This window comes from Phyllostomus hastatus, unplaced genomic scaffold, assembly GCF_019186645.2.
Source record: "Phyllostomus hastatus isolate PE091 unplaced genomic scaffold, TTU_PhHast_1.1 phas_scaffold_585, whole genome shotgun sequence".
NCBI lineage: Eukaryota > Metazoa > Chordata > Mammalia > Chiroptera > Phyllostomidae > Phyllostomus > Phyllostomus hastatus.
In genome coordinates, this window is record NW_025334037.1 from 11,544 (window position 1) to 26,549 (window position 15,006).

Sequence of the window (15,006 nt, forward strand, 5' to 3'; positions counted from 1 at the left end):
GATGCAACAAATGGTAGGTGAAGTAAGCATAAAGCAATTATTTTTCACTAGATATTACTGTCTTAGTGCATGCACATTTATTCTTTACACTGAAAACTTTCTTGAGACTAACAATGAAATCTATGAGTCTAGAATACTATGAATATACAATGAAATTTACTTGGTATATTATCCATTCATCTGCAGAAGAAGTCCTCATTATATAGTGTTTATTAATAAAATCAGATTACTTTAGGACCACCAATATGTTCTAGCCATCAGTTTTCGCATGGCCTCTTTCACCTCCTTGTTCCTCAGACTGTAGATGAGAGGGTTGAGCATGGGGATCACCACCGTGTAGAACACAGACACCACTTTGTTTTGTTCTGTTGAGTAGCTGGACTTGGGCATGACATAAATGAATGTGATGGTCCCATAGAACAGGATGACTGCTGTGAGGTGAGATGAGCAGGTGGAGAAGGCTTTTTGGCGTCCCTCAGTGGAACACATCTTCAGAATTGAGAAAAGGATGTAGACATAAGACAGAACAATGATAACCACAGTGACCACAATGATGGAACCAGAAGAGATGGCTGGAATTATTTCAGAAGTAAAATCATGAAAACAGGAAAGCTTCAAAAGTGGTGAATAGTCACAGAAAAAGTGATTGATTTTATTAGGTCCACAAAAGGATAGACTTAATAAACAGCCTGTGAATGTCCAAGCATTTACACACCCACCCAAGTAGGACATTCCCACTAAGAGAATGCAGATTCTGGGGGACATGTGTGTGGAGTAGCGCAGTGGGGAACAGATGGCCACATAGCGATCATAGGCCATGGCAGCCAACAGGAAGCACTCAGCTGTCCCAAATGCAACTGCAATACAGAGCTGGGCTGTACAACCAGCAACACTGATAGAGGTTCCTTTCTTGAGGAAGCCTGTGAGCATAACGGGTGTGACTGATGAGGAATAACCAATGTCTACAAAGGCCAAATGGCAGAGGAAAAGGTACATTGGTGTGTGAAGCTGAGGGCTGCTTCTGATTAACATGATTATGCTGATGTTGCCCATTAAGGTGACAACATAGATTCCTAGAAACACAATAAATAAAATGACACAAGTTGTAGCATTCTCTGTTAACCCCAAAATAATGAATTCTTTCACAGCTGTATAGTTTCCAGTCCCCATCTATACTGCAAATGGTGCCCACTGAAAGCAAAACAAGTGGATATTAGGACAGAAGAATAGTATAATTTACATACTTATTTTACAATGGCTACATAATAAAAACTATAAAAACATAGACACACTAGTGTAAGTTTGATACAAAGTGCTTTCCCACACAATGCCTCATGTAAAACTTGATAGTATATATGTTTATTGATATAGGCCAGGAATTTCAACAAAATTTTTAACTTAATGAACCTAACTCATTCTTGCATCACATTGTTAGGTGTTAGGTGTTTCCTGAGCTACAGAGACCAACTAAAACTTCAGAATATTTTTTCTTCATGTGTTAAGTGTCAGGAAGATTGAATTCACAACATACATGCACACCATCACAGTCATGTGTTCAACGAGCTACACGTCACAGTTTTATCCTTAACAGAAATGCTTGAATTGTGTTACCTGTGAATAACTGAGCAATAGTATACCATGTTATGAACACGTTGTAATTGTGAGTCTGAACTTCAAAGTCCTAGTTTCCTTATCTTTGTTCAGGACAGACATGGAACTTTAGTAACTAAGTATGGACCCAAGAGTGAATGGAAGCTTAAAATTTTAAAGAAAATAGATGTGTATGACACAAATGCAGAGTTAGTCACCAGTACCATTATGGGCTAGAAGCAAAATATTGTGCAAAATGCCATGAGCTTTGGGGCTGAACTGGCTTGAGTTCAAATTGCAGCTTTGCCATTATCTGTGGAATCAGACAAGTTACATAAACTCTTCCATCTTCATCATTTTATTGATTAAATATATGTATAGCTGGTAGGCTTCTTGTGTGAAATAAGATGATGTACATGATAACAGCAAACCCAGCTCACAGAGGTAAGTGGATGCTCAACAAATGATTATTTCCTTAGAATAACCAAACCTTAAATTCTAATATAAAAATTAGAAAAAGTGTTTATATATCAATATACAAAGAAAATTGTTACCTGCAGATGCTGGTACCTCAACAATAAGGACAATTGCCAAACAATTGTCACTGTAGAACAAGGCTACATATATATGAGATTTGGGCTCTTTTGGGATATAGCCTCTTGAGTACATTACTTGTTTTTGAACATTCCACTGAAAATGCAAGACGGAGAAAATTACATTTATACACAACTTGTCTAAGAACATCTAAACATTCTTATGACTGTGTGAGAAAACTTTTGATGGATTGTTAAATCATTCTAACTATTTTAGGACTCACAAGAATAAACACAGTGTACCAGATATAATTTCATTTTGAAATAGAAATCTTTCAGGGACAAAATAAATGCTTATTTTTTACATGTTTTTAGATGATGCCACCTTTACATTTAAACTAACTGTTTTCTTTTGAAATAATTTTAGATTCATGTACAGTTGTAAGAAATAATACAAAAATCCCATATACCCTTACTGATTTTCTCCAAATGGTAACATCTTGCAAAACTATAGTATTGTACAACAGTATTTCAAGGATTGTTTTATTATGTTATATCCCTCTATGTCTCTAGCAATTTTCCTTGCACTGAATACTATACTTTGATACAGCCAATCTTGCTTTCTTTCAGTTAATGCTTACATTTCTATATCTTATTTCATCTTTCAACCAGTTTATTTACATAAAGTTCTGTGATAAGTAAGAAGATGAGTATTTCAACTTTTGTTTTTCTTTTCAAGTTACTTACAAAGTGTGTTTTAAGCTTGTACATTTACAAGTTAAGTACTTGGGTGAGGAATATGCAAATAAATAATAATAGTACAATGACAAATGCAAAGGTACTATGGAATATGGGCAAATAAAGAATTTAAAATTTCAAATTGGACTTGAGTAAATATGGACCAAAAAAATCCTCAGAGTCGAGTACATTTGCTTGTAAATAAGTTTAAATGTCTGGGGACAATTATAAAATGTAGCATGTAACAATAGTTTTGAAGTATGAATTAGTTAATTAATGGCTATAGTTCTGGATATGCAATTGGTCAATAAAGTACAATTTTCACATAAAGTCATAATTAAAAGAGCAGGAAAGAGAGAGCCATGACAGTTCTGCAAGCTCTTTGAATGGCCACCCATGTGGAAGGAGGACACACCTGCAGTGCAGGTCACATACCAACACCTTATTATGACACTATAAAGACACTAATATGTCTTTATCATATTATGCTTTAAATTTAGTATGAAGAAATCAGTAATGCCCCATATTTTAAGATCAAACTTACATTTCACTCTACACCAAATATAGCCTAGAAATTTCCCCCCAACCAGAATGAAAAGTCATAGATTTACATGTCACAAGTTACTTAAAAGGCTACAATTGACTGGAAAAGGCCATTAGAATGATGTCTACAGACCTGACACAAACACACTTCTGTTCCAGTGTCCTCCTCTTTGGTATGAATTACTGAACTTGGGAAATGTTGAGAGATAGAAAATGCACTTTCTAATTGGAGAATGCCATCACCTTAGCTCAGCCTTGCTGTGAATACTGGGGTTGTGGGCAGTGCTTAATCGCTGTCATTAATGGCCTAGAGAACCAGGTTCTCATCTCTTCCCTAGTGGCCATGATGAAAGACCCAGTGCATTGAAAATTTGACCTAGCCACATCAGGAAGTACAGATTGCCCCAATTTCAATCCAGAGTGAATGGGGGAGAACAAAAGTAAGGAGAACTCTGGGACCAATAGAACATTTAGCAACTGACCTGCTTTTGAATATGATTTTATTACTTAATTTGATTCACCAGGAAACAATAGGGAAAATGAAAATAGGAGAAACAAAGACTACTTTTATGCTATATTTTGTGATAAATATGCTAGGCAAGGCCTTGTTTTCTTTGCAAGCAAAAAATATCCCATAGATGTATCTTAGTTATACAATCTTTGCATGACCGTGCATAATTCCCTATAAAATATTACCTGGGCCCCCACCCCAGCCACAACTTGAAGGCCACCCACTGCAGATGCCCTGCCAAGGGCAGGAAGTCTGTCTCCAAGCATCAAAGACTCAATAGTCATCCAAAGAACATGCCCCAAAGCATCATAACCTGAGGCATCATTAATTACCAGGATGATTCAGGGATTTTAATTCCCAAGGGTGGTTCAAACCAGGTGTAAAATACTCACAGAACCTTCCTTGGTCCCCAGAAAGCTATGCAATAACAAGAGAAAACAGACTCTTTACCCTTTAATGTTATAAATACAGGTTTGTTGGTAGGCAACACAGAAACCAAGCCTTCCAGTGAGACATGAAGGAGCCTGTTTGTCCAGTTGGAAATACTCTAAGTGGATGCTTCCTTGGCATTGGGAATCCTGACTGTCCAATAGGGTGGGTAAGTTGTATGTACTTATAAGGCTGTCATAGTAAAAACTACAAAGCAGCCAAGAGAAGAGTTTCAGTTTTAGAAGAGGACAAGGTGTGCTTTTCTTCTCAGAGAAGTAAACAGGGAAGGGCTGGTTGACTCATTTGGAAAAGCTGGGATTGTTTGTCATTGTATTAGTCTATGAGGAAACAGTAACAGGAACCTGATAAACTCATGAAGGCTCTGATATTGCATACAAAATTTTGCATGAATGAAACTTCCTAGGAAGAGATGATTAGCTTTCATCAGATTCTCAAAGTTGATCATGTGCCCCTTCCTTCCCTGGTGCTAAGAATATTTCTTAAGTTAGTCAACAAAGTTGTTTGACATGTTCAAGCAATGAATACTTAAACACAAAACAACATTCTGAACTATCAAAGGTTGACAGTATCAGCTAAACAACAACAAAAGGTTAAAAGTGCCTGAAAGAACTAAGAAAAGGCATGACCAAACTCACCCTAATATGATTAAACTTTTCTGATAGGTGTTCAAATTAGAAAAAGGAGAAAAATCATGAAATGAATATACTCTGAGGAATCATAAATGGGGAGGTGGTATAGCTTAAGCTAGGGCTCTGGAATCAGCCTATCCGGTTTCAAATCCTGACACATTTACTTTATCTGCTTTGTGAATTTAGAAAAACTACTGCATATTTCTGTGTCTCAGTTTTTTTCACTAAAAATTGAGGGAAATGATTATATTAAATAAAATAATGTATGTAAAATAGAATCTTGGCACACTAAATATGTTCAATCGTTACTTAGTAAGTTTGACAATAACTATATTATAATACTCAGTATTTTGTTTTTTTTAAAGGAGCCATTAGTTTTCCCTTAGGTAGAAAATTATAAATCAAATGTTTATTATTATAGATTTATTTTTTTGTTTTTTCTGGAATCTGTCATCAGGTCTAGGTATAGTCTAAGAACTAATACACTAAATGTTGATGTTATCAATAAGCTTCAATCTCAATTACCTTTGAGAAAGGGGCAGAAAAACATCTCCTTTGGAGAAATGATGAATAAATATTTAGCTAATGGAAAAGAAAATTTCTTTAATCTGGAAACTTGAAAGCATTAACCATGTTTTAGAAATTTCAGAGGCAAATGTGCCATTGTATCATTACAGCTAACTTGGTAAAATCTATCATGCAAAAGCTGTTGAATAAGGCTCGAGTCTGCCCATTGGGTTCTTGGGTTCTTGGGTTCTTCCATAGTTATTACACCATTCCAGCTACTAAACTAGACCAGTTATAACTTGAAGGGAGAACGGTTATACAGACAGGCCCTGACTTACAATTATTCAACTTAACATTTTTCAACTTGGCAGTACTGGGAAACAATATGCCTTTAGTAGAATCAGTACTTTGAAAATGGTCTTTCTGAGAGTTGCAGCCAAAATGAAGGCATAAGTAGAAACCCCTTGCTTCCTCACACAACCAAAAGGAGGGTAACAACCAATCTAATATCAATAAACAACACGAAGTGCCAGAAAATCAAAGTGCGTGAAACTCCAACAACCCTGGAATGAAAGAAACAGTCAAAGAGAACAACCAGACTAGCGAGGCAGCAGATGGAGACAAACCTCCGTGAGGCTGCAGACTGTGGAGGCGGGGCTGGCTGCCCTGAGGTAGCAGGCTGCATGGGAGGGGCTGACTTAAGGAGAAACTGAGGCTCAAAGGTGGCTGTGGGCTATGGCGGTTGCTGCAGTGGGAGAAACTCCCAGTCTCACATAAGACAGATGACTGAAAAGTGGGCTAGAGAGGAGCAGGCAAGCTGCATGTTCCTCTCTAGCCCCTCCCTCAGAGGCAACAACAGAGTGCAACAGGGAGGTTTCCCCCACCCAAGTGAACACCAAAGGCCCCTCCCTCTTTCAACTTAACTGGGGCCACAAACAAAGAAATTGAGCCAAAATGAAAGAACAGAGCAAAACCTCAGAAAGAGTGGTAAGCCATGAGGATATAGTCAACCTATCTGATGGAGAATTTAAAGCCCTGGTAATCAAAATGCTCACCAAACTGATTGAGCTTGGTTGAAAAATGAAAGAAAAAATGAAAGAACAAATGAAAGATACCCAAAATGAAATAAAGCAAAATATTCAACAAACCAACACTGACAGGAAGGAAACAAGGACTCAAAACAATGATTTTGAACAAAAGGAAGAAGTAAACATCCAACCAGAACAGAATGAAGACACAAGAATTCAAAAAAGTGAAGAGACTCTTGCAAACCTCTGGGACAACCTGAAACATTCCAACATCAAAATTATAGGGGAGCTGAAAGAACAACAGCAAGAAATTGAAAACTTATTCAAACAAATAATGAAGGAGAACTTCCCCAATCTGGTGAAGGAAATAGACTTCCAGGAAGCCCAGGAAGCCCACAGAGTCCTAGGGAAGTTGGACCCAAGGAGGAACACACCAAGGGACATCATCAGTAAGTTACCCAAGATTGAAAGAGAGAGAAAATCCTTAAAGAAGCCAGGGGAAAGGAGAGAGTTGCCTACAAAGGAGTGCCTGCCCATAAGGCTACCAGCTGATTTCTCAAAAGAAACCTTGCAGGCAAGAAGGGGCTGGAAAGAAGTATTTGAAGTCATGAAAGGCAAGGATCTATACCCAAGATTACTCTATCCAGCAAAGCTATCATTTAGAATGGAAGGGAAGATAAAGTGCTTCCCAGATAAGGTCAAGTTAGAAGAGTTCATCATCACCAAGCCAATATTATATGAAATGTTGAAGGGACTTATCTAAGAAAAGGAAGATCAAAAATATGAACAGTAAAATGGCAACAAACTCACAGCTATCAACAAGTGAACCTAAAAAATAATAGAAAGAAAAACAATGAAAAGAAAAACTAAGCAAACTAGAACAGGAGCAGAATCAGAGAAATGGGCACCACATGGAGGGTTTTCAGTGGGGAGGGGGAGAGGAAGAATAGTGGGGAAAGGTACAGGGAAGAAGAAGCATAATTGGTAGGCATAAAATAGATGGGAGAGATTAAAAATGGTATAGGAAATAGAGAACTCAAAGAACTTATATGTACAACCCATGGACATGAACTAAGTGGTGGGGGTATGCGGGAAGGTTGGGGTGGAGGGGTGATAAAGGAGGAAAAACTGGGAAAACTCTAATAGCATGATCAATAAAATGTAATTTAAAAAAAGAAATTGATCTTTCCTAGGCTGGTAATATGTAGTACAATATTCTCTTGTGATGAGAGGCAGTGGCAGCAAGCTGCAGCTCCTAGTAGTACATGCCATCACAAGGGGAACAGCAGGTACTATACAGCACACTGTGTTGCCAGCATTTTTTCAATATTGTGTTTTTTGTTTTTGCATTCCATCCTGTCTACCGAATGCGTGTCTGTGTCTCCTGCTTCTGGTAAGAATAGGAAGGCAATTACTAAGTGTTCTGAGCACATTTAAGGTAGGCTAGGCTAATGTTTGGTAGGTTAGGTGTATTAAATGCATGTTAACCGACAATATTTTCAACTTAAAATGGGTTTGTTAGGATGTAACCCCACTGTAAGTCAAGGAGCATCTGGAGCAGGAAGACTTGAATTCAGAAGAATGTTTTCTTGCCTATGGATAACAAAGAATCCAGAGCAACATATATTTTACAGAGTAAGATTATGTCCGTGCCTGAAGATCTCAAGGTTTGGTTTTGTTCTAAGCTACTGCTGAAAGAGATAAAACTCCAACAAAGCAGATTTCATCTTTCGTAAGCTAGGTGTGTCATAAATACCCTTACTTCAGAGATTTCTTACCACTGCCTGAGAAGAGCTAGTCTGAACATCTTAGGCACCTAAGCCTGCTGCTCCTATCCCCAGCCTTAATGATACACCTTTCCCAAATAACCGTCCTTTTTAACCCTTGCTGTTACCTATTTTTCTCTCCCTGAATGATCTCACTAATTCCCACAGTTTTTACATCCCTAGCCAGTGTTCCTACTGACATCTTTTTCTCTTCAGTCCATTTTGCATGTACTGCCAACTTAACTCCCCAAAAGCTGAGCCCTAGTCAAGTCATTCTACTGCTCAAATCTCTATTGATTGGGTCTACATTCAGTAGTTATTAAAATCTCTTAACAATATGGCATACCCTATTCCCACCCAGTTTGTCACTAATCTCTTTCATATATACTTGCCTTTACCCCCCAAAATGCTCAGAGTCCCCAAACATGCTCTGAGCTGTTTCGATTCAACTCCTTGAGCAATTGTCCCCTCCCAAAATGCTCTCCTCTATTCCAGCTCCCACATTTTGAGGTTCTTTCCATCTTCCAATGGTAATCTCAGTTCATTTCAAAGGCTGCCTGCTCCCTACCGAATACAGACAGGCATTTCTAGTCACCCTATCACTCACAGGCAGTACTACCTTCAAATCCAGACAAAGGGGACCCTGCCTTGGCCACATTCTTTAAGGCAATTCTGGACCTCTTTCTACTCACCCCACCCCATGGGATAAGTGCCCAGCTAAAGTACCTTGTATCCACCCTTTATAGACCATCATCCTGAAAACAGGACCCTAAAATTCCTGCCCAAGTGGCCCCTCACTCACTCTCAGAGTCTGTAAGAGCCTCTTTCCCAGATCACCTTTGTAAGGGAGAACCACACTGCTGGTGTTCACACACCCAGGCCTTACGAGTAGCCAAGGGATAGCTGTTGGCAGGGGCTGAGCAGAGCATGTACCTGCAGGCTGCCATCTCCACACATCTGCAGTCATGAGTGTGGGCTGGAGACAGGTTATCTTCACCACCTCATTTCAGCATGAACTCTAAGAATTCCAAGTATTCTACCTTCCAAATTATTATAAGGTATATTTGTTAAGTGGGGGAGGATAGAACATCTTTCATTCTCTTTATTTTTTTAATTGTGCATATAAGGCATATGATGTGCAGGCCTCCATTTGTTGTTCTTGCCCAATGTCCAAGGTAGTCTTTTTTCTAGGGAGCCAATGCTTCACTACACCAGACGTTTGCAGTTTTTTAATGCCTTGTCTTTCCAAATATCAGTTACGTTGCACAGCATGTGTATATCCTCTCTGTTTATGATGTCTGAGAGTCTCCTAGTACTTGAAGAATCCCTTAAGAAATTGTAAGGTAAAAACTGCCACCATTGTCATTTTTTTAATATTGCTCTGGAAGTACTAGCCACTACTAATAGATAAGAGAAAGGAATGAAAGATACTATATACAAGTAAGGGAGGAAATTCATATCCCTTTTATATTACATGAATTTGTATTTGAGGAACCCAAGAGAGTCATCTTTTAAAAATCATTAAATGATAGGAAAATAGTTACAAAGGTAATTTATAAAAATCTGCCCTGACTGAGATGGCTCATTGAGCTGGTTGTTTTTCCACAAACCAAAAGGACGCCAGTTCAAATCCTGGTCAGGAAATACATGTGGATTGGGGGCATGAGAGGGGCAACCAATCAGTGTTGCTCTCACACATCGATGTTTCTCTCCAACTCTTTCTCCTTCCCTCCCCTTTCTCTAAAATTGAATAAGTAAAATCTTTTAAAAATTGATTTATAAAACCCAGTAACTCTCCTATATGTAAATATTACTTAATGCACAAAGTTTAAAGAAGAAGATTTCATTTACAATAGTTACAAAAAGATAAAATACCTGTGAATAGACTTTGAAGATATATGTAGGGATGTTTATCTGTAAAGTTTAAAGAAAACCTTAAAATTCTATTTAGGAAAGTCTTTAATAAATAAAATACAACATGCCTTAGTTTTAGCAAAGGAGATTTAATAGTAAAGATGTCAGTTCTCCTTAAGTTAACATATTAAATTCATAGCATTTTAAATACAAACAGGATTTTTGGAGGGGAAGTAATTCAATGAAATTCCAACATTCATCTGGAAAAATACACATGTCAAATAATCATAAAATTTGCCACCAGATTTTAAAATTAAATTATATGTATAAATAAAATGTTTGGCTCTTGTTCTAGAAGAGACTGCAAAGAAAAAGAATAAGAAATTGATCAAACTAGTTGTGTTGTATCCATCAGTAGATGAGTAGATAAAACAACTAGGGGAGATTTACACAATGGAATACTACTAGGCCAGAAAAAGGAGAAAATTTTACCCTTTGTGACAGCATGGATGGACCTAGAGAACATTATGCTAAATGAAATAAGCCAGTCAGAAAAAGACAAATACTATATGATTTCACTCATATGTGGAATCCAATAAACAAACTGAACTAAAAGATAGCTCATAGATAGCAAGAAGACAGCCATGGAGGGGAAGGTTAGGGAATGGGGAGATTAAGTGAAAAGGGACTAGTTGTCTTTTACTGCATGATAAGGCTAGAGTTTTCAATCAACTGAATCATCTGTAAATTAATTCACCATTAAATGGCATTAGCATACCTGGCAAGCTATTTGAAGAAATAAATATAAAGAGTTGATTACCTTATTTTAAAATTAAACTCCAGATAGATCAAAGATGTATATAAATGTAAAAATTTACATAAGATTTGATGTAATGTAAAAAGTGAAATCCAGTAAACCTCTAGAATGGAACAAGAAATATTTAAAAAATAATTTTAAATTGAAGACTTATCTAAACATGTCACAAAAATGAAAATTTGAAAAGAAAAAGACTGGTATACTTGACACCAGACCATTTTAAAATTTACTGCATAGCACAAAGAAAAATTACCCTATCAATATTAAGTGACAAACCAAAACAATTCACAATGCATGTGTCAAACAGCTGGCTGATTTCCTTAACAAAATAATCTCATTCATGTGTGGAATCTAATGAATGAATTGAACTATCAAGCAAAATAGAGAAAGACTCATACATAGAGAGCAGGATGACAACTCTGGTGGTGGGGTTGGGGTAGAGGGACCAAGCTACAAAGAGAAAGAACTTGTTTACACAGTCAACAGTGTAGTGACTGTGCAGGGAAGGATGGAGGTGAAAGAGGATGTAAGGGGGATAAAAGGTAATGGAAAAAATACAGTGAAACAGAGTCCCTGTAAATAAAGTACTCAGAAAACCAATGACATAATAAAAGATTAGCAAAGGCACTGACTAATCACAGAAAAAGAAATATACATGCAAATAATTATTTGAAAAAGGCTAACCACTACTCATAATTTTTTAAAACCAAACAAATCAGGAGGGCATGAGTTACCAATATTCACCCTCACAGTGGCAAAGGTTTAAAATTTGATAAAACTGGGTTTGTGACAAAATCAGTATTCTTGTACAATATGGTTGGGAGGATGATTTTGTGCAATTTACTTGAAGGTAATTATGTCAATCTCCATCAAAAGAGAAAATGACTGAGCTCAGACTTTCCTGGGTCTGTCTTAGCAGAATAAAGCCCATTGGCTAATGGCAGCCTTTAACCACTGGGAGTGTGAAGCCCAATTTTTGTCATCTAGTACTAGAACAAAGAGGCAAGAAGCCTTTGTTTTTAAGTAACTACTCATTTTGCAGCCATATTTTTTCTTTTTCCAACAAGAAAGAGAACAAAATGGCCAGAGACAATCATACTACAGTGACAGAATTTGTTCTCATGGGATTCACAGACCGCCCTGAGCTTCAGCTTCCACTCTTTGTGGTGTTCCTGTTGATTTATCTCATCACCCTGCTTGGAAACCTTGGCATGATACTGCTCATCAAGGTGGATTCCAGGCTCCACACTCCCATGTACTATTTCCTTAGACATCTGGCATTCATTGACATTTGTTACTCATCTTCCATTGGACCCAAGATGCTGCAAAATTTATTGGTGAAGAAAAAAACCATCTCCTTTTTGGGCTGTTTTGCCCAGCTGTACTTCTCCAGTGCCTTTGCCACTACTGAATGCTTCCTCTTGGCCACGATGGCCTATGACCGCTACATGGCTATCTGCAACCCCCTGATTTACTCAGCCATTATGACTCGGCGGGTCTGCAAGGAGTTGGTGGTAGGGGTCTATACCTATGGCTTCCTAAACTCTGTGATGCAGACAATTCTGACTTTCCAGTTGTCTTTCTGCGACTCGAACGTCATCCACCATTTCTACTGTGCCGACCCCCCTCTCCTTGCCCTCTCCTGCTCAGACACCCGCAACAAAGAAAAGCAGCTCTTGATCTTCTCAACAGTGAACCTCACTGGGTCCCTCCTGACGGTCCTCATCTCCTACATTTGCATCCTCTCTTCCATCATAAAAATCCAGTCTTCTGAAGGCAAGTGCAAAGCATTTTCCACCTGTGCCTCTCACCTCACTGTGGTCACCATCTTCTATGGAACGTTGTTTTTCATGTACCTGCGGCAACCTAAAGCAAGGAATTCACGGAAGTACAACAAAGTGGTCTCTGTGTTTTACAGTCTTGTGATTCCCATGCTCAACCCCCTAATCTATAGCCTGCGGAACACGGAAGTAAAGGACAGCCTGAAAAAGATGATAGAGGGCAAAGAGTTACAGTGAGTGAGTTCTCAGAATCGACCATTGGGAAAGTAGGATAACCTGACATGGTGTGAACACTGTGATTGAAATTCAACAGGCCAGTTGTTATCTAATCAGGAAGCAAACTGTCAATCCCATTGGGATATTTTAATGACCAAAAAGTACTAGGCCACTCACTTGACATGGTAATGTTTAGTCCAGTCAATTATCATAGACTAATCAGAATTTATAAGCTAGAGTGCTCATAACTATGTCCTTCATATGTTGAAAATGAAATGACTTACTCCAAGTTAGGTAATAATATAAGCTCCAAAATAAAAAATATTTTTAAAAGCAACCTTCTGGGTGAAACTGTAGATTAATGAAGCTGGGTACCAAACCCACACACGAGTATCTATGTTGTTAGAAACGTTTTTCAGCTTGAAACAGACTATGTAGTAGCAAATCATTTGTTATTCTTAAAAACATACTGCTATGGATAGTGGTTAAATTTCATAAAAAGCTTATGTAATCTAAATGTAGTTGAAATACGGCATGCTTAAAATAAGCAATAGAAAAATAGTATTAGAGCAATAAAAAGGGAGGAAAGAACTTAAAAACTGTGAGTTAGTTAAATGTGTTTGTTTAGGAAAGAAAGTTTGATTAGAACAGATAAAGAGTGTTTAGGGTATTTTTAGAGATGTTGAAGGGGTCATTTATTCAACAGCCAGGATTTAGTTTTTATAGTCTCTGAGAAGTGCAGCTACAGTGACTTTTAGGGGGCAGGGTAAGAGAGAGAAGGGGAGTCGTACATGAACTTAGGGAAAGAGAAGTAAGGATGAAAAGAAAGGGAAAGAGTCAAGAGCTTCCTGAGTAACCAGGCAGAGTATCCATGTTTCTGGGAGATGAAATTATTGTCTTAAATAATTTGGATGGCCTAGAGAAATACTTTAGTTTTGTAACATTTTCCACATATTTTCTTTCTGTTTTCTCAGGTCTGTTATAACAACTTTCTTGGAGATAAATCTATATAAGTTCTTGCTGTTTGTGGGGATAGGTGAAAGAAAAATCTCATTTAAAAAAAATTAGGCAGAAATACAAATACTCTATGGTTTTTCTAAGTCTCAACTCTAATACTTCTTTAAAAATAATTCATAAGACACATACACATTTGTCACAAATCATTTGATTTTTTTCACAAAAATCAGATTGTTTTGAAGTGTGATTACTATTTTGACCTTTTTTTTAATGGCAAAGAACATATATCACCAATTGACTATAAATAAGTTCAAAATTAATCAAGAGGAGTTCCAGCCAAGATTGAGATGTAGGTAGAAACCCTTCACATCCTCGCACAACCAAAAGGAGGATAATAACCAATCTAAAATCAATAAACAAACCCAAAACACCACAAAATCAAACTGCATGGGACTCCTACAACCAAGCAGTTAAAGAAAAAAATCAACCAGAACAACTAGACTGGTGTACCAAGACAAAGAAATATGTACCAAATGAAAGACAGAGAAAAGCCTCAAAAAGAGAACTAAGCAAGGAGGGATTGCCATCCTATCTGATGGAGCATTTAAAGCCCTGGTAATCAAAACGCTCACAGATCTGATTGAACTTGGTTGAAAAATAAAACAACAAATGAAGGTTACCCAAAGTGAAATAAAGGAAATGATTCAGGGAACCAACACAGACAGGAAGGAAACCAGGACTCAAAACAACGATTTGGAACAAAAGGGAAAAATAAACATCCATCCAGAACAAAATGAAGAAACAAGAACTCAAAAAAGTGAAGAGACTCTTAAAAACCTTTGGGACAACCTGAAATATTCCAATATCCAAATTACAAGGGTGCCAGAAGGAGAAGAACCACAGCAAGTAATTGAAAACTTATTTGAATAAATAATGAAGGAAAACTTCCCCAGTCTGGTGAAGGAAATAAACTTCCAGGAAGTCCAGGAAGCCCAGAGAATCCCAAAGAAGTTGGACCCAAGGAGGAACACACCAAGGCACATCATCAGTAAGTTACCCAAGATTGAAGAGAAAGAGAAAATTCTT

At 37.6% G+C, this 15,006-nt stretch overlaps 2 protein-coding genes across 2 annotated transcripts; one reads left to right on the top strand and one right to left on the bottom strand.

Moving 5' to 3' along the window:
- Positions 1 to 231: 231 nt before the first annotated feature.
- Positions 232 to 1,170, bottom strand: LOC123810188 (olfactory receptor 480). The gene has a single exon (XM_045825750.1). The coding sequence runs from the start codon at positions 1,168 to 1,170 to the stop codon at positions 232 to 234; it is 939 nt and encodes a 312-aa protein (XP_045681706.1).
- A 10,875-nt stretch (positions 1,171 to 12,045) lies between these two features.
- On the top strand, positions 12,046 to 12,984 carry LOC123810156 (olfactory receptor 1030-like). Its single transcript, XM_045825648.1, has one exon. It carries the CDS (start codon positions 12,046 to 12,048, stop codon positions 12,982 to 12,984), a length of 939 nt encoding a protein of 312 aa, XP_045681604.1.
- Positions 12,985 to 15,006: the final 2,022 nt, after the last annotated feature.

Excerpts from the sequence above, each read along its gene's own strand:
- LOC123810188 (XM_045825750.1), bottom strand. The coding sequence starts at position 1,170 with ATGGGGACTGGAAACTATACAGCTGTGAAAGAATTCATTATTTTGGGG.
- LOC123810156 (XM_045825648.1), top strand. The coding sequence starts at position 12,046 with ATGGCCAGAGACAATCATACTACAGTGACAGAATTTGTTCTCATGGGA.